At 40.8% G+C, this 19,192-nt stretch overlaps 1 protein-coding gene across 11 annotated transcripts; it reads left to right on the forward strand.

Moving 5' to 3' along the window:
* Positions 1 to 1,754: 1,754 nt before the first annotated feature.
* Positions 1,755 to 18,409, forward strand: U2AF1 (U2 small nuclear RNA auxiliary factor 1). Of its 11 annotated transcripts, none has more exons than XM_079313580.1 (10): positions 1,770 to 1,905; positions 4,297 to 4,384; positions 4,594 to 4,650; positions 6,553 to 6,583; positions 7,172 to 7,238; positions 11,403 to 11,452; positions 12,017 to 12,115; positions 13,254 to 13,387; positions 13,680 to 13,772; positions 15,451 to 18,409. In XM_079313580.1, exons 2-10 carry the CDS (start codon positions 4,338 to 4,340, stop codon positions 15,581 to 15,583), a joined length of 711 nt encoding a protein of 236 aa, XP_079169706.1. In that variant the 5' UTR covers positions 1,770 to 1,905; positions 4,297 to 4,337; the 3' UTR covers positions 15,584 to 18,409. The 11 variants fall into 11 exon arrangements, with proteins under 11 accessions (XP_079169711.1, XP_079169710.1, XP_079169706.1 ...); XM_079313587.1 differs by lacking the exon at positions 6,553 to 6,583 and adding an exon at positions 8,052 to 8,118 and having other exon boundaries at positions 1,843 to 1,905; XM_079313583.1 differs by lacking the exon at positions 1,770 to 1,905 and adding an exon at positions 3,115 to 3,255.
* Positions 18,410 to 19,192: the final 783 nt, after the last annotated feature.

The raw sequence follows: 19,192 nt of genomic DNA on the forward strand, positions 1-19,192 counted from the left end.
TCCAAAGATCTCCCTGCTGTGCTGTGCAGCCTTCCCTGGGGTTGCTATAATTAAGGATCTTATCAAAGATCTGCTTATATAACCATGGTGATTACTGAAGTATAGGCATGCAAGTAGATTAGATGAGGTTACCAGCCACAGTTCTGTTCTAATGTACACAGGCTGCCTTCTCAGATCAATTTTTTTGACATTACATCTTAAATTGCTTCCCTTTTCTCACAGTTGTGCCTTGTTCCAAGAAGTGTCAAGCAGAGAGCTGGCAAAATCGTTCAAAGGGCTTGCTGGCTGTGGGTCAGTAATTATCCCTGCATATGCACTGTTAGCAAAATCCTTTTAACCTGAGAAACCCAGTCCTGTGCACTGGCCTGGAACTCCAGGTACCTCTTTAGCACATAGTTCTGGGCACTGGCAACAACAAAGTGCTATTAAAGTGAATGCTGAAAGTACTTCATGTACCAACCCCCGGGATGTGTTTCTGTGTTTGCTTTAATTTTATTTTTTTTTTTTTCTGTATCCAAGCACTGCTTTCTTTTGCTTCACCATTATTTCTTTTCTGCCTTTCCTCCTAGCTCTGCCTCTTAAATTTTCCCTCCTCATTTTTCTTCTCAGCCCTTTTATCTCCAAAGCAGATCTGGGTGTCACCATTTTGTCCTGGGTTGATACCCAGTGATGACAGTGGGTGTTTAGAAGCAGAGCAAAACAGAGGAGGGAGCATTTAACTCAATAGATCTGAGCAATTTGGGGCAGGGAGTAACCTACAGTAAATCCCTAACCTGAGATTTATAGATAGATATAAAAAAATCCAAAAATCATGGATAAAGACTGGCTGCTGTTACCATGCCAGGCAGAGATTCCTCCCCCTGACTCAGAGCACCACGCAACCCAGCGTGTTTCAAATATTGAAAACGTGTTTTGATTCCCCAGGAAAAAAAAAAAAAATTAAAAGGATTTTGACATATTTCAGCTGAAGGCTTTAACAAAAACGTTGAAGCAAAAATAGTGCAAGTCTGTTGTAAGGAGCAAGTGAGCTTTACATCCCTAAAGAGCACAGGTTAAATCAAATCAGGAATTGCAGGTATCAGGTTGGATGGAGCTTGGACCAGAACCTGCTCTAGTGGAAAGTGTCCTTGCCCATGGCAGGGGCTTGGAACAAAATGATCCTTAAGGTCCCTTCCATCCCAAACCATCCCATGATTCTGTGAACAATTCAACTGGAGCTATCAGCTCTATCGAGTGTATTTGCTACAGCTTCAGGGAATTGCAAAATATCTGAGATTAATTCTACTTGTCTCACGCTGAGTGCTCATTTCCTGAATCAGCACAACGAGTAAGTTTATTTCCTGATGTGGTTTCCAGTGATGTAAAATTTTGGAATCTTCTATGTGCATTGCTACTCCACTGCAAAAATTTCAGATCACTGGGCTCAGACTTGCAGCTTTTGGCCCAAACTCCCTGAAACCTCCCAAAACAACGACCAGAAAGAATTTGGTTTTGCTCTTCACTGTGCTTTTAACTCAAAAGCACGGTTCGCTTTTTTAATTTTTGTTTTTTTAACCCCTTCAGAACGTGCACACTCCCCCACACAAATCCCCCCACCTTTGAGCAAATCCCTTTTATTCCAGCACTTGGAAACCACCATCCCCCGAACAGCCCCTGCCAGGGGCGGGACTCGAACCCGCGACCTTCATGTTGCGGCCCCGGCCCCGCCCCGCCGCCCCTGCGCGCACGCCGTGGCGACCCCGCGCGGGGCGCAGGCCCCGCCTCCTCTCCCCCTTCTTCCCTCAGCGCGGCGTTTCCGGCGCGGTCGCTGTGACGCGGCGGCGGCGCCGGGGCGGTCCGGCGGGCGGGCGGGCGGTGGGAGATGGCGGAGTACCTGGCCTCCATCTTCGGCACCGAGAAGGACAAGTGAGTGGCCCCATTCCCCCCTTCCCGCGCCGCTCCCGCGGCTCCGCTACCCCCGGGAGGGAGGGGGGAAGCTCGAGGGGAGGCCGGAGGCCCGTTGCGCGGGGACGCGGCCTGTTCCGATCGCGGCGGTCAGCCCTGCTTCCCTTCTCCCTGCCCTCCTTCCCTGCGGGGGGATCCCCGGCCCGTTTCGCCCATTTCTTCCACTCCCGTCTCGGGGGCGCCGCCCGGGACCACGCTCCCCGCCTTTCCCATCCCGCTGGAACGCGGCGGGAAGAGGGAAGCGAGAGGCGGCCGCGCTCCCCGTTCCCCCCCCCCCCCGCCCCCCCCCACCGCCATCGCCTCCCTCAGGCCCTTCCCCTCCCCCCCCTTCCCAGGAGCGCGCGCGCCCGGCGGCGCGTGGGTCCCGCGCGTTCCCGCGCGCGCGCCCGCCTGCCCCGCCCACGCGCTTCCCCTGCCCCCCCTCTCCCCTCCCGGGCCGGGGCCGTTCTGTTCTCGGGCACTCCCTCCCCCCCTTCTTCCTCCTCCTTCTCTTCCTCCTCTCCCACCCCTTCCCTCCCCTCCCCCGGCCGCCATGAGGGTGTGCCCGCGCCTCGTGGCGCGCTGCCGCCCTCCCCCGTCCTCCCTCCGCCCTCCCCCCTTCCCCCCGCGGCTGCGCCTTCCTGTCGGGGCCGCTGGGTGCCGGAGCTTCCCGCCGCCTCCTGCCAGAAAGCGCCTCCTCCTCCTCCTGTTCCCCTTTTGTTCGTGTCCCTGAGCCCTCGCAGCAGCCTGAGAGCTCACCGCTCTGCTGCAAGGACAGCGACTGGTTATTTCTCCCCCCTCCCCAGGGTGCGGAGGATTTCCCCGACTGCTGCATCCTGATCCTACAGGCTTCTGCCTGCAGCCTTCCCGCGTCCGGGAAACGCCTCTAGTTTCTCTGGTTGTTGGAAGCACACACACAAAACCCTCCTAACGAAAATTTGGTCACCCTCGGCCGACCCAAACCGGCGTGTTTTTCCACTCGTAAAAATGAAAAGGGGGCATCGATGTGCTGCTGGACTAAATTACTCTTGTCAGCCCCTGGCCGTGGGGCTTCTGCTCTGCTCTGTAGCGCTGCCATTCCAGGAAAGCAGTGTCGGCAGCCTCTCTTTTGAGCTCTGTTACTGTAGCATCCTCTCACACAAAGGAGATACATAGGAATTTAATGCATTACAGTTTCAGAGTTTAAATCAGGCATGAAATTCCTGTGCAGCTCTTGTTTTCTGTTAAAAAAAGCAAACGGAACCTTCCAGAAGGTGCTGAAGTTGAAGGCACTATTGGAAATTCTGTAGTTAGGTATTTCTTTTTGTTTCAGGTTAGAGTTCAGAAAAGACAGTAAGTATTTTATAATGCTAAGTGTTTGTTTTCAAAAACATAATGAAGAGTGAGCATGTTGCAATTTTACAGTAGAATGCTTTGCTAGAGATCAGATGTGCTTTAGTACATTAATAATTCTCCCCTCCATGAGTTGATGTTGATTACACAGGATTGTGGAAAAGAATTGGTGTGAATTATGGGAATAATAATTTTTCTTCCAGGAGAATTCTAATATTTCACTTACCCATATATAGCCCATAATAGTTTTTTTGCCCTTCAGAATTTTGCATTTCCCAGTCAAGGTAACTAAACTCCTTGTGGTTTTCTTTCATCATTCTATGTGAATTACACCTTTTTGTGGGAGTTTTAGTAGCATTTCTAAACTCGGATCATTATCAAGGTGTCATGAGATGGATCATTCAAGAAAAGCTTGTGGTTTAAAACAAAAAGCACCTTACTCTTAAAACCATTAATTATATTCATGGAAATGGCTTAAATAAATGAATTAATTTTGCTTATGTGTATTCTTTCTGTGACATGATTTCCTTTTCCCTGAATTATTTTGGATACTGTGTTGGTATCAGCCTGAGTTACCCTTAGAGTATATTTTAAACAGGTGGTATATAAAACATGAGAGAGGTGCAACTGTGTCAGTTTTAAAGCAGATTTTATTGCCTGGACCCAGGGCTGCATCAACTCGGCCACAGAGCTCCCAGTGTAAATTTTCAGACGTTTTTCTTGTTACTTTCCATCCCATCACCCACTGAAACTGATGTAAAGACAAGAATGGAGAAGCGGAGGAGTAAAACAGAGATCCCTTCTGTGTGGTGCATCATGAAACCACTTTGGGGGAAATTGGTCAGACACTGGCTGTAAATTAGGGCTAAAAGGAATGAATATGGACAGGTTTGTTGGAATGCTTTCCTGTACAGTTTTGATGTGGGCTCTTTTGTGTGTTACTTCTCCACATCAAGATAAAGACATTTAGGGCATATGCTTTTTTGCAAATTAATGTTTTCTGTGCCAGTGTGTAACTACCTTATTCATTTTTTCTTGCAGAGTCAACTGCTCATTTTATTTCAAAATTGGAGCTTGTCGCCATGGAGACAGATGTTCTCGGTTGCACAACAAACCAACATTTAGCCAGGTTTGTTTCCCCTGTTTTCTCTTTCTTGTGGAAGTAGATTCTTGCTTCTTTAAAACATAGATTCTCAGATACAAGTGAATAATTACCAAGCTCCAGATTAATTAGTTCAGTTTTAGCCCCAGTTTATCTGGGTCTTTGCTTTTTTTGGGGATTTCCATTTACTTCTCCCAGCATTTCTAATTATCTCCTGTCACCCTTAATGGCTGCAGGAAGCGATGCTGTTGTAAGCTTGCCTGTAGTAGAGACCAACCAGTGCTAACTTTCAGGTGAGTGTGCCTTCTCAGTGGTGTTCAGGCACTTAAACCATCCCAGAGTTTTTAAATCACAGACAATGGCAGCGCTTTCCACCTGTCCCAAGGTGGGAACTTCAATCTTTTATGCATATAATAGATGAAAACTAATGAATTAATGAAAGTGGCTCATCTGTCATTACATTTGCTCTCTGACCCAGGCTCTTAAGTTTCAAGAGTGACTTGCATACTTCCTTTGAATTTGAGTGTGGAAGAAATGGTTCATTGAAAACCACTAGCCTGGTTGCTGAGGGTGAATTATCAGTTGGCATGACAGATACTTAATCTTTGGCTTAATGAATATTGTTGAGAGACATGATGTGTGACTGCGTGTCTGCCAGAAATAAAAATAGATTTGAAAAGGTGCAGGGAGTGGCAGGGTTGTCATTACTGTTATGAGCTGTACAGTATTCACATTCCTGGAGAAATGTGTGTTTTCCCTCTTTCTATCAATGCTGATTGTCAAGGTACACAGATTAATTTCTTTGGGAATTTTGTACATGTGGGATAGTGCTTTTGAAAGTTAGTGCACTTCTAACTACAGCAGTTTCAACTGCAGTGGTTTTAACTACAGAGATAAAGTTCACATGACAGCAGAATCTTGTGCAAGTTCATCTAATCTGCTTAGGAGCAGAGTTGATGAGAAATGTGGGCTGATGTTGGTTTGGGGAGAAATTAGAGAGGGAAGTACAATCCATGTGACAGATTTAGAGCTATGGTCATAAAGTTAAACTGAGTGGGCAGGGGTATTCCTAGGGGAGAATGTCAAGGTTACTGGTGTAGAGAGACTTCTGGTACTTAAGCAATAAAAACTCCTCTTTGCTTCTGGGGTTTTAAATTATTTTAATGCAGATATTATATTTCAAAAGAGTATTGTCCATTTTCAAAACTATCCCGAGTTGCTGACCTACATGGAGCACAAGTTGAAGTGCAGTTGGTTATTTAGAGACCCAAATTTAGGTCATTAGCTACAAAAAAGTATTTCAAAAGCAGGCAGCTTCCACAGTAGTCTTTTAAGTTAAAAAAACCTCAAAAACCCCTCGACCTTTACTTTTTTTTTTTTTTTTTTTTTTTTACCAATAAAAGTTTCTGTGCAGCTGCAGCTTTTTGTCAGAGCTTTGCTTTAGACTCTGGTTAGCAGTTCCAGCTGAAGTGGGTCAGCAGGGCACGTCCCATTCATCCAGGGATGTCTGGGACTGCACAGCCTCATACCTGTCAGCTGTACTGTGACATCTCCCAGGTCCCTGGCAGTGTGTGGGGTCTGCAGAAATCTTTATTTGTGTGCAGGTTGACAATCAGCTGTGATAGAAAACAACAGAGATCTTGCTAACTGGTAGGTTACCAGTACAATGTATTAACCTTGTGCAGCTCTTGCTGGTGCAGCTACTTTACAGAAGAGCTGTGTTTGGAAAGGTCACACAATCCAGGCTGATCAAATTACCCCCAATCAGCAGAAACACCCTAATGAGATGCCTGCTTCTGGCACTCTCCAGTTGAAGGCTAAAGCATAGGTAGTTTAAACCTGGGCTATGGAAGCACAAAGCTTTGGTTGGTATGGCTGGACCAATCATTAAACAAGTTTGTGATTTTTAAATGTGATGTTACAGTTGTATTTTCCTTACATGTTAAATGGGTAGCATCTGTAGGTGTGACATTGCTGGTCCTGTGACTTCTTTAAGCTCAGAATTCTTACTGTGACTAATAATAATAATAATGTCTAAACTAAAGTTACTTGGGGATTACCATTCATACTGACTAACATTGAGCTTGTATTTTAAGTAATCAAATCTCAAATTTTGAGCTACTTACAGTGATATGGACATTTGGAATTTTTTTGCAATATTAGTTTACTAACTTAAACATGGTTTGTTTTTTCAGACAACTTGATTTTAAGAAGAACGGTACAAATGTAAGGTTTCAAGTCTGCCTGGGCTAATTCTTCAAGTAAAAAGCAGAAGGGCTAAAAGGATATTGTCCTTATTTGAAGGATCGGAAACATGTGAACCTATGATGCTATTATATTATTTAAACAGAAATTCCACCAAGAAAATCCTGATGCACAAAACGAGATGTAGCAGTTGCCTAAAGGCCTTGTGGTCTGGTGTAGCATTTTGGACACTGTGGCATTATATATTACCTGCTGTGCACGTAACACTTATTTTTTTTCCCCCCCTTGACTTGCAGTAGTGAATCTGGTCTCGAAAGTTTAGGCATCTCCAGAATACCTCATGTGACATTTTAGGTTACTGGGCCTCACACCTCCCATTTTGAGGATAGCTGTTGAGACAAACGCAGCTCTTTCTTGGTGGTTAATTAAAACTGTTTTCATAATATGATGGTCTGGATACAATTTTGGAAGATACTCTGCAAATACAAAAGGAAGTCTTAAGGATAAAATATGACTTTTAGCTGTTTGCAAACAAGTTGTCTCTTTGCAATTGTCTATTATATGCACAGCAGCCAGTAGAATTCCCCTTTTTATTTTTTTTCCCCGCAGACCATCTTGATTCAAAACATCTATCGTAACCCCCAAAACAGTGCACAGACGGCTGACGGCTCACACTGTAAGTCCCACAGTTGGAGAAATTTTTTTAAAGAATGGTGTTAAAGAGCCCACTCCTAATTATGAGAAAATAATGTTGGCTTCTGAGCTGCTGACATAAAGCTGTTGCAAACAGGACAAGTGACGGAACTCTTCTTGCGCACAGATCAAGAATTTGTGGAATGTGTGCAATTCTGAGTGCAGAAAGGACTGCACAAATTGGACTTGATGCAGATTCCCTTTTGTGTTGCAAAGTGAAACTTGGTTACTTAGTAACACTGGATTCTTTTGAAAGGGTTAAACTGCAGACATTTCTCAAATTCTTGATTTAATAACACACTCCCCCCCAAAAAAATAAATAGGTATAATGTGACGTACGGTAAGTCCAAAAACTGGGTTTTCTTTCATCTTAACTTTTTTAGGAAAACGGAGATTTCATGTTATGCTCTAATTATTGTATTACTTCCTTTCCTGGGATTTTGCTGCTTAGAAGTCATTCAGTAGTACCAAATTCAAATTATTATGCTTGTAATGTGACTGCTGTGTTCAGATGCTCCTTATTTTCAGAGCCGTCTGAAATCATGCAAAACCCCTCTACAGTAATATTGGTGAATGGAGTGAAATTAAGAATACAATAATGGAGTATCATGAGATCTCTATTACTTTACAGTGTTAGGTTGATAGAAAGGTCACCAGCTAAGTGCAAGTTCTCCTGCTTGGGAGAGAATAACCACCTCTCTTTCAGCACAGACTCGGCTAAAGCGACCCTAAAGGAAACCAGTTTCTTGTTAAAATTATTTTCCATAATATAAAGTTGTTGCGTTTTGTATTTCAGACCATTGCCCTCTTGAACATTTACCGTAACCCTCAAAACTCTTCCCAGTCTGCTGACGGTTTGCGCTGTAAGTTCATACAAGTTCCTTCACTGGTTCCCTGGGCTTGATTGTCAGAGCTCAGTGTCGACTTAAGCTGGTCTGCCATTTTAGTTTAACAGATCAAACTGACCACGTTTCGTTACATGTGTTCAAAACAAACACAAAAAAAAAAAAAAAAAACCACAAAATTTTTTTTGTCCCACTACCTTCCTCCCTACTCCCAAAATTATGAGGGGAATTTGAATAACAAATTCAAAAAAGGTTGAAATTGTATTTCCCCTGTGAAGCAGTGTTGGTTGCACTGCTTTCTTCATGTCACCTCTCTCCCTGCCAGTTGCCTGCATCCTAGCAATGGTTTTCTGTATGTTTTGTGCTATCCATTAGGTTCCACTGTTGAAAACAGCAGGACAGTGACACATTGACTTCATCCAGAACAAATGTCCTGCTCTGTAAATGTTAAGAGAACTTGAACTGAAACTTCTCAGACTGCATGCATAAATTTGTCGTAGGTTAATGCATCTTCCATTTAGGGAGTGCACTTTGGAAGAACACACCATGACTGACTAGCCCCTTCTAGCAGCTGTCCTTTTTGGATGGGTGCATGCTTAAAATTGTTTCCATGCTTTGAAAATTCAAATTCCAATGCCATTTGGCATATTTACCCAAGACAAGTATTTTTCTTAAAGTACTTTTGAGGAGGGGGAGGCACTTGGGTATGGTCATGAAGTAATTTATTGTCTCCTCCTGAGATACAAATGGGCATAAGCAAACACACTTCCTGTGAGACTGGCAGCAGTTAATGCCTAGGATTGTTGATCAGCGATTAACTGACTTGTCATTGTAATTGCATCTTCAATATTAGAATAAGATTAAAAAAAAAAAGTTTTAGAACCAAAAAAAGGGTCGGTGTTCTTTTCTAACTAATACTTCTCGTTGAAGTGAATATTGACTGTGTGGTAATAAAGCTTTGTTTGGCTATCCTTTTTTTTTATTTTTTTTTTTTTAACTGTTGGTTTATAGACTAGTTCAGATTAGTTACCAGCATTTGATTAGAAGGGCTTTGTGAATCAGCCGCTGACTTAAAAGTCAACACTGTCTCTTGCATCTAAAAGGAATAATGGCTCAATTCTGTAATTTGTGTTTTTGTCAAGCAATCAAACAGGACATGTAAATAAGCTGTGTTATTTTGTCTAGATGCTTGACCAGCTCTATTGGTTTGTAGGCTCTCTCCTTGCAGAATCTTAGTAGTTAACACTGTTTCAGTAAAGTAAAACATTTCCAGTTGAGTGTTTCCACTCTCCCTGAACTCTCAACGTGCTGGTAACTAATTTGCACAGAGTTACAGCAGTTTGGTCTGTGGAGCTGTTTAGATTTACAGCTGCAAGAGTCCTGCACAGATCCTCCAGTGTTGTAAATGCTGGTATCCAGCTCTAGTTTGTTGTGACAAGCAAATAGCTTTGTGCCAGAGCCTGACTGTACCTCCTGGGGTAGAGCTGGAGCTCTGCAAGCAGTAGGTTTGCTGAAACTCCTGGCTCCTTGGTTTTTGATATTTGTCCCTACTTGAGTATTGCATGTATTTTAAATGGATAACTTGGATAGCTGTTTAATGCCTTGTCGTTGTTGCTTAACTGTCTTCCTTTCTATTGCCGTCGTAGAGGATTAACCTTAGTTTGGAACAGCAGTAGTTTTCCTGAGTATTTTATTTAGTAATTGGGCTTCTCATGGTTCAGATACCAGTAGCCCTGGAATATGGATGTTTGTAAAGCCTGTGCACATGTATGCTTCCCACTTTAGAGGATTATTGAAGTAGTCATTAACTAACTGTTGCCTGTGATCTCCTAATTTGACAAACAAAAAAAAAAAAAAAGGTTTTAGTGCTTGTCTATCTGGTAAAAAGTAGTTAATCTTACTGAGGCTCACAGAGTCCCTGTCTGATACCTTTAAAAACAAAATAAAAAATCCTTAGGTGTTAGTAAGCTCTTATCAGTGGTGTTAGCAGAACCTTGGGAATATAGTTAAGTATTAAACTGCCTAGAATTACTGGTTTAATGTTTGATATTCCTTAATTTGCTATGACTATGGCAGAGAAGAAATTTCTTAAAAGCAAACATGTCTCAAATGCAGAAACATTATTAGCCCACACTATAAATCAAATGCCTCCTAGCCTCTTGTGGAGGTGAGCTGGGTGGAAGAACAGGAACTGCAGTTCCAGAAAGTGTGGCTGGTTAATATTAGAGCCTTTGAAAAAAACATAAAGTTTGTCCACATGGTAATACTAGCCAAAAATTTTTTCATAGCAGCCTGAAAATGAATAAACTCAGCTTTATTGGCTCAGTTTCTTCTCTTTCACATTCTGTGAACTAAACCAGTCTGGTTTGTAATTTTAAACACTAGCATATTTTTCTAGTATAAAATGAAGGGTTTGTTGTAAAACTGCTCTGCTTGGTCCTAATAAACCATTTAACTGCTGAAGAGCTAATCTAATGGCTTTAATGTATATAGCTTGTTTAAAGTGCTGTAGACTGGAAGAAATAAGTGAAACTCATTTTTATACTTTTAATGCATTGAAAAATAAGCCACACTTACATTGGGTTTTGTAGCAGCAGGCAAGCAGCACTCATTTTTGAAGTCCAGCTTGTAGCATGAAAATAATCTTAACTTGAATATAAGGCTGGCTTGTCTTGCACTGAAAGGTGTTCTGCAGGACTACAGAAAAATTAAGTGACACACAAACTAAAAAATGGCTCTCTGTTGTAAAGCATTGAGGGCACTGAGAAAAGTATGTCATTTCAATGATTATTTTCAGAAAATTGAAAAAAAATCTGGGCTGTTATACATTGTGAGCTCTCAAATTCTAGTGGACATGTTGGAGAAGTGGGCATAAATTTCTGCCTTTAGGAAGAGGAATACTAAATTGTAATAATATTTTAAGGTTTGGAATTGTAACAAAGCACTTGCCTTCTGTTTAGGTAAAATTGTTCTTAGTTAGAGAGTGGGACTAAACATTAAATTTTAAGTGATACTTCAAAATAATTATTTTCCCCTTCAAATTTGTGGCATACAAGTTTGGCTCTGATTAAAACTTTTGATTAAAACTTTGATTTGATCATATCAATGTAATGTTTTGACAGATACTTTGGGGACTCAAAGCTCTTCACACATCCTTACTTTGCAATATTCCTGGTAGTTAGCTCCATGCTATATGGTGTCTCTCATGCTCCAGATGGCCTCTAGATTGTTTTGTAGTTTGATCAAAATCTCCTCTTCCTCATTGACAGGCTCTAATCAATCTGACTCTTTGACTTTTGCAGGTGCTGTGAGCGATGTTGAGATGCAGGAACATTATGATGAGTTCTTTGAGGTATGTAAAGGTGCCTTGCAGTGTCACTGCATTTGTCACTACAGATAAGCTAAATGGATGTAGTGCATAGCACAATTAGATGGATTAAAAAAAACAACATTTATTTCCTCAGGTGTTCATATAAGGCATACAACTTTGTATTAAATATTTCCTGGCGTAACCACTGGTTTGTTTGGCCTTAGACTGCTTGAAATAGACTTTGTTTAACAGCAGCAGCTTAAGTGATGTAGCATTCCTTTTTTATAAATTTAAAGTATTCTTAATTATTTGTATAGAAACAAAGTACCTGAAGCTAGCATCAGAGTTTCTATGTTGTGTTTTCAGTGCATCTTTTGTATTCTGTGAATGCCGTGTGTGTTTTCCATAGGTTTTTATTGTATCTTGGTAGTGCCATGCTTACAGAGGGCCAAGCAAGTCCTAATTTTCAACCCAAACATCTAAAAAGATATCAAGTGTTCTTACTTTTTTGCAAGGAAGGTCTTTTTTATACTTAAAGCTAGATGCAATATTTCTGTACTTACAAGTAACGTGCTGCAAACTTCTGCTGGGTTGCTTTGTGCTTAGGAGGTGTTCACAGAAATGGAGGAGAAATACGGCGAAGTTGAGGAGATGAACGTCTGTGATAACCTTGGAGATCACCTAGTTGGAAATGTATACGTAAAGGTAGGATGAAGAGGTGCTCATGTAATCAGGAGGGGTGCTATTTATTGATTTAGAATTTTAAAAAGCTACTGCATAATGGTAATTTTAGTTTGCTAGGAGAGCTCTTCAGTGTATAAGCTCCTCTCCAACTTCACAATTTAGAGTAAAAATGTGCAAGGAATCTAAAAGAAATTTTAATGGATTTTGAGAAGCTTTCTTGATAGTTGAAATCTATGTAATTTTCAGAAAGATTAACCCTTTTTTTTCCCTTTTATATAAACAGTCACCACTGTTGGACTTTTCAGTTTGGCAGGATTGATTTGGGATCTGTCAGGATTGTGCTGCCCTTTAGGCACATAAGTATCAGGGGTTTAAATGCCACAGGTGCATTAATTTTCTAACTTGCCAGTTAAATACAAAATCTGTGACCAAGTTAGATTTGGCAATAGCTAGGTGGTTCAAGGTGCAAACTGGAGCACAGAAGTTTAACTTTTTTAAAAGTCATTGGTATCTCTTGAATAACGAGTACAAAGTTGTCACCAGGGGAAATTTTACTCTGTGTTCACAGTGTGGGGGAGGTGTGAGAGAATTTCTTTGAATATTCTGTCTGTGCATTCCCTCGCCTGAAAAGTATTTTCATACCTGAAATTCTCAACTGCATAGGTCATAATCAGCAAAAAGAGTTGTTTTAAAAAAAATGAGCTGTGAAAATGCATTTCAGATTTAAGTTTTACATTAATCATAAAACAGGATCTGACTTTTGTAAATTCTCATTTAAATGAATACAAGCTCCAGTTTTTATATAAATCTCTTAAATGTTAGAAAAAATGCATTTTATCAGGAGTGTTGGTGTTCCAGAAAGTATTTATAAGCATTCTCTTCGTTTAAAGCTGTACTAAAAAAACACAGTATCTTCTATTGACTAGCTTTCCCACTTGAGAGACCAAACAGAGCATAATGAAGAGGAAAATCAATGTTTTGATTAGCCCTTGAGTCCCAGCTAATGAAAAGCTGGCATTGATTTGACAGACCCTGTCCAAGAAATCTGAAGCAGCTCCTGGTTTCATTAGTAGCCCTGAGCCTCAGATATCACACAACTAATTTGACAGGAATCTTTTATCTTCTTTTGCTTCTCTGAAAACGTTGATTTTGCTTTCAGTTCCGCCGTGAAGAAGATGCAGAGAAGGCTGTGATTGACCTGAACAATCGCTGGTTTAACGGGCAGCCCATCCATGCTGAGCTCTCCCCTGTGACTGACTTCAGAGAGGCCTGCTGCCGTCAATATGAGATGGGGTAAAGCAGGGCCTTCCTCTCGCCTTGACAGCCTGGGAGGGGCTTGCACAGCAGGGAGGCTGCTGGGGTGTGGGGTTTGTGTAGCTGAGTGCAGGAAGAAAAGCACTTCAGGTACCTCTGGTGTGGAGGACCTGCAGTGAACCTCTTGACTTCTGCCATTTCTTGGGGATTTTTTGAGTGAGGCAGTAAATGATGCTTGTAATTTACTGCACTTAATATTAGAGGTGTTAGAGGTCTTAGCAGGTAGTATAGAGCTGAAAATTCTAACTGTGCCTCTTGAATTCTGTTTCAGAGAGTGTACACGAGGAGGTTTCTGCAACTTTATGCATTTGAAGCCCATTTCTCGGGAGTTAAGGCGTGAGTTGTATGGGCGGCGTCGTAAAAAGTAAGTTTGTTTTTAAACACTACTAAACCAAGTGATTTAAGGATCAGTTGCTGAAAAATCTGAAGGCAAATCTTGAAACGTGTGCCAAATCCTCTTGTTTTTTCTGACGCACTTCTGGCACATGCCAAAGGGCATCAAGTCAAGCTGGCAAGTGGCCAGTTCAGAACAAAGGAGTAGGGCTCTAAAAGTACAATGCTTGCTCTGCAGCACTGTGGATTCTGAAGGCTGGTGTGGAAGGCAGGGTTCAGTGAGAAGACTCACTGAGTTATTAAGTGAGCCTTGCATGGGCCCTACCTGCTCAGATCTCCAAACTGTAAAGTGTACAGATGGACATTATATGGGAGAAGTTGCTTTATGCTGCTTCTGTTTTATTCTCTTCTAAATGTGCTTGCTCATGGCCTTTGTTAGATGCAGGCTACTTGGACAGTGGGCTTTTTGGCAGCATCAGTTTGGCAGCCTTCAGCGTTATGTGCAGTCAAGCATGTCTATAAGTTATACAAAGGACCCAACCTTATTTGCTTGTAGCTGTTAATGGTGGAATGTTGTAGCCTGTATTCATTTCTTACTGTTAATACCAGCCAGTCACTGTATGGAACTCACTTTTAACTTCACAGTGTGTCCCTTTTTGATAGGAATTCCCAGTAGGAGAAAGGAGAAGTAATTTTGCTTAATGGTCAAAAAAAAAAAAAAAAGAAACACAGTTTATTATAGATTAATTTATTCATTTAGTGAGGTACCTTGCAGAAAGGCTTTTACCACTGCTGTTACTACGATGGCTCACTTGGAACTGGATTCAATCTGCTTGCATTTAAGACCTTGCTGTTTGGGATGGGCATATAAAATTTTTGATCTTGCTTTTATATAGAGTGTGATTTTTGTCAATCACAAAAGGAGCCTGGGATTGTGAATGTTTTTTTTACTGTAAACATCTCTAATTGGCAGTGTTTCAGGATCTGCAAGGATGAATTTTAACTTTGAAAAACATAGATTGTGTTGCTTAGCCACATGTATTTGTGGCTAAGTAAATTTTTCAGATATTTGAATGATTTCTGGAAAAGACCAGGTGTGGCTTTTATATTAACCTTTTGGTGACTGTTGTTTGGTGATCTGAAACTCTGAGATTCAGTAATGCTGATTTAGTAGTAGCTGTGATAGAGTATGTTCTGGCTGCTTTTAGCTCCCTTCCTGATAAGCCTAAGAGGCAGGGAAGATGATTTGCCAGTGCTGATATCCTGTCATGTAGAGACAACAGAGAACTAGGTTGTAATTTCTAATTAATGCAATTGATTTAATATGAGTGGACTTGGAAGCAGCTGTAGGTTTCTGGTGTGTGTTGCTAAGAGCTATTCCTGTCTGCCAAAGCAGGTGTCCCCTTCTCCTGCTTTAAATACCAGCAGTGTAACTGTGCCTTTCCTTAGGGCTTGCACATCCATTGTAAGAGGTGACTGCAGGGAACAGCCAGTTCTTGTTCCCATTTGTGCTGACTCCCCAGTATGAAATTTGGGCAGTTTGTAAATAAACTGTGTTTTGCAGCCCAAGTGCCAATTAACCAATCCTTCTAATGACCTTTTTTTCTCCCTCATCACTCCTGTTATTAATCACATGCTCTGCTGTTTGATACTGCAAATAAATTGCTGCCAGGGATGAAACAATAAAAAGTGCCACCTTTATTTTGAAGGCATAGATCCAGGTCGAGGTCCCGCGAGCGCCGGTCGAGATCCAGAGATCGCGGTCGCGGCGGTGGAGGCGGCGGCGGCCGCGAGCGCGACAGGAGGCGGTCAAGAGATCGCGAACGATCCGGTCGATTCTGAGCCATGCCATTTTTACTGTATGTCTGCTAGAAAGTGTTGTAGTTTGACCAAACAAGTTCATAATGACATTTTTTTTAAAGATGGGCTTCTGAATAAAAAAATTTGTAGTGATACAGTATTCTTTGTGTAACTTGTTTCTTGTGGGGGGAGTCTTTTTAACTGTCATTCCTCTATCTTGACAAATACCTGGATTAAGTCTGCCTGAGGGAAAGGTGGTAAATGTATTGGAGGAGCGCCAGTTTTGGTTTGGGTTTTTTTTTATTTTATTCGGGTATGATTTGAACTGTTGATGAAAATGTGTGTGTATATAATATAAAATATTATATACATAGTAAAAATAATATACTGCTTAAGAAACAGTTACTCACATAAGTTTCCCTTTTCTGCTATGCTGTCTGCTTATTTAGGTTAGTTTAGGCACATTTAAGAGGAAGGCTGTGCGAAATGCATTTATTTACTGAGTAGAAACGCTTAGTTACAAAAATGTATGTTTGTTTGTTACCAGAAGTCTGTGCTCTGTCTATCAATGTGACTGTGGCATTTACAATAAATCCAATTTCTTGGTGTAAAATCTAAAGCCTATTTTCTAAGCACTCTGGAGTAGTTGAGTTGCTACTCCTGGCTGCCTATTTTCTAAGCACTCTGGCGTAGTTGAGTGGCTCCTCCTGGCTGTGCCAGAGTTCATAGTTCAGGTTTTTATAATTCTTGACTAAATTCCTTTCTTTAGCTGGAAAGAAAAGTGCATTGTGGAAAAAAAATTTTTTATTGCAATGATTCATAATAGGCAGGTGAGGGTTTTGTGAAAAAAACCCACCAAAATTATGCTCCATGCAATGTGATAGAGAAGTGCTATTGAAAGACATGCAAGGATCAAATTTCTTAGGATTTTTTTTTTCTAATCTATGCTCTCTCTCACCTGTCATTTAATGAAAAGCATTTTGTTAATGTTCAAAATCATAAATAATTAATTGGATGCTACTGGAAAAATTTTTCCCACCTTTCTGATGGTCTGGAGTGTGATGAAAGCTGTTGGACAGATGGCAGTTCCTTCACAAATACTTTTTTTCTTTTTCTTTTTGAGCTTGAATTGCACAATCACTGAACATCGTTGGTTGTGTCCCAAAGTGTAAAAGCTTCAGTGGAGATACTCAGTTGGAATATCCTGAGAGACAGTTTGTACAATGGTTGACTTGCAGTTTCACCTCATTCATGTCTGCTTTTCTTCAGAGTGTAACATAGCAAAACATTTGGTCATTGATCATATTTCTGCAAAATAGAGCTTTATGTACATAAAGCTGCACAATAAAACACAGCTCTCCAGTGAGGGAGAGAATTTGCTAGAGCTTCCTTAGTTCTGAGCCAGAACTTGCTAAATGATAAATCTGCTCCTTGGTGATTCTTTTAAAAAAAATTGGAAACAGGATATGGATGCATCACATAGTCAGATGATTAACAAACCAGCTTCTTTTTGCTTCTTAAGTATAAAACCATTTTTCTCACTAGAACTTGGAAAAAAAATACTGAAAAATGAGCTTTTTTAAAATAATGTGCTTTGCTTTTTAAACTAAATTCTTACACCAGTTCAGTTTGAACTTTTGTTGTTCCCACTGGATGGTTTGGCCAACCAGACTTTGGAACTTGGTGTGCCAGGACCCTTTTTGAGGAAATATCACTCAAGCAGTGAAGCCCATCTCCTCATGATGTTTTGTTGTAAGTACATAAATCAAATGATGCTTTATTGGAAGAAATTAGGAAGTGCCTGGCATTAAATGACTGAGCTGAAATGTATTTCTGCTGGGCATTATGAATTTCACATTGGTAATTTAGTTCTTAGAGTTCACAGGATAATAATTCAGTTCCATATTTCTCTTAAGTGAGATTCAGGATTATTGGTGAGCTAATTTAAATATCAAGCTATAAAAGGTGAGGATAATTTTTGTTTTTTAAACAGTATCTAATGCAACGTGGATGCTATTTAAAAGGTTTAGGATTTGCTCTATAAAGCTAGTTTAAGAGTTAGTTGTTCTATAAAGCTAGTTTAAAACAAGTACAAATGTGTCCCTGTAATGGCTTTAATCTGTTTATCTAAACCCTGTTTCACTGCAGGTATATTTTTTGCATGAAGAGATAGTGGAAGTTTGATTTCTCTCTCTCCCCCAGTACAATTTTACTTAAGAAAGCATTCTAGAATTCTACCAAATGTATAATTCTATGATCTGACTGCACAGCTGCCCAAAAATTCCCCGTGTAACTGGAATATTTGGAATGGGCACTGAAAGCAGCAGATTTTGCTGGATAGTCTAATGGGTGCCTAGTGACAGCATTCAGCACATAAACTAAGCTCATGACATATCTTGTTAGGTTCACCTTTTGGGAATGTGCTACCAGTAAAATTCATCAAATTTGAAATTTAAACTGCACCAATTTGGTTAACATTGACCCCTGATAGACCCAAGTGTTGGTTCACCAATACAAACCAAGTGGAAATCCTACCTCCCCCTTCTCTTGTTACTCATAATGTCTTTAAGATTTGATTTTTAACCCCTCCTCTCCAGGGTTCCTCCTTCTCAAATATTTCATTGATGACTCTTCTGCTGAACAGTGGATCTTAATTTCTGGAATTCCTTTACCTCAAATAAGTGACAGCATACAGGATTTTCTGAAGTCTGAGTCAATTAGGTTGAAACTGTTAATCCCAAGTGGCTTTCTCTTTGTATTTGGCTCTTACTCTGTGAAAATGCTGCTTGTCCATGAATATGATGTATGTTGAGACTGTAAAACCAAATGGAGAAAACTTGTTCAAAAATAAAGCCTTTTTTATAAGAATCTGACAAAAATTATCCCTTTCCTTTAGATTGGATGCTGCTCTCTAAATATGAGGACATAGACTGATGTTTCAAATTCTTAGATCTTAAGCTATTTTTTAAGCAATTCTTTGCCTTCTGTTTTTCAGAGCTGGTGAGGCATGTCTTCAATTAAAAATAACCCCAGCCTCTCCATATTTACATGATCCAGTTGAATTTCAAGAATGGAACTTGGGGTTAGGAGTTGGGGGAGTTTGGTTTGGGTTCTTCTAATTGCTAAGGCTTTTGGTTAGGTTGTTAAGGTTAGGAAGAACCTGCCAATTTCTGTTGTGGTGGTCTGCAGAGGACAAGAAAGCTCATTTTTACAGAAGGAATGTGTTTAATTGAAAAAATAGGTAATCAAAGGGGGTCATGACTTTATAGAGATCATTTCTCCTGGTGTTGCACCATCCATGCTGCAAAATTTTGGGTGTTAATGGTTGTACATCATCATCTTAAACTCTACATCTGTTGTCTTTAATGCATCACAAGTGAAGCTGCTTTCATGGCAGCTGGGGAGGGTGTGGGTAAATAATTTCATTCTCCAGACACTGAAGATTCCCTGAAAACAGTCCAGGTCAGGAAAAGTTCCAGCTGAAAAGCAGAACTGGGTTGATGTTTCTTTTGAGCTGGTAAGGAAGTAATGGCTGAGTGGCACGGCTGTCACAGTGGAGAATATTTGTAGCTGCATTTACCACTTTCTGCAGGGTTGAAGCTGAGTTGTGTTACTGTACAGTCTTACCCTGGAGCAAATGGATTTCAATTT

The sequence above is a fragment of the Erithacus rubecula genome (genome assembly GCF_903797595.1).
Source record: "Erithacus rubecula genome assembly, chromosome: 1".
Taxonomy (NCBI): Eukaryota; Metazoa; Chordata; class Aves; order Passeriformes; family Muscicapidae; genus Erithacus; species Erithacus rubecula.

What these genes read in the sequence shown, in the direction of transcription:
- U2AF1 (XM_079313580.1), top strand. Translation starts at nt 4,338, where the DNA reads ATGGAGACAGATGTTCTCGGTTGCACAACAAACCAACATTTAGCCAG. An exon ending in ACAAACCAACATTTAGCCAG is followed by an intron (nt 4,385 to 4,593) that starts GTTTGTTTCCCC and finishes TAATGGCTGCAG; the next exon opens with GAAGCGATGCTGTTGTAAGC. An exon ending in GACGGCTGACGGCTCACACT is followed by an intron (nt 7,239 to 11,402) that starts GTAAGTCCCACA and finishes TGACTTTTGCAG; the next exon opens with GTGCTGTGAGCGATGTTGAG.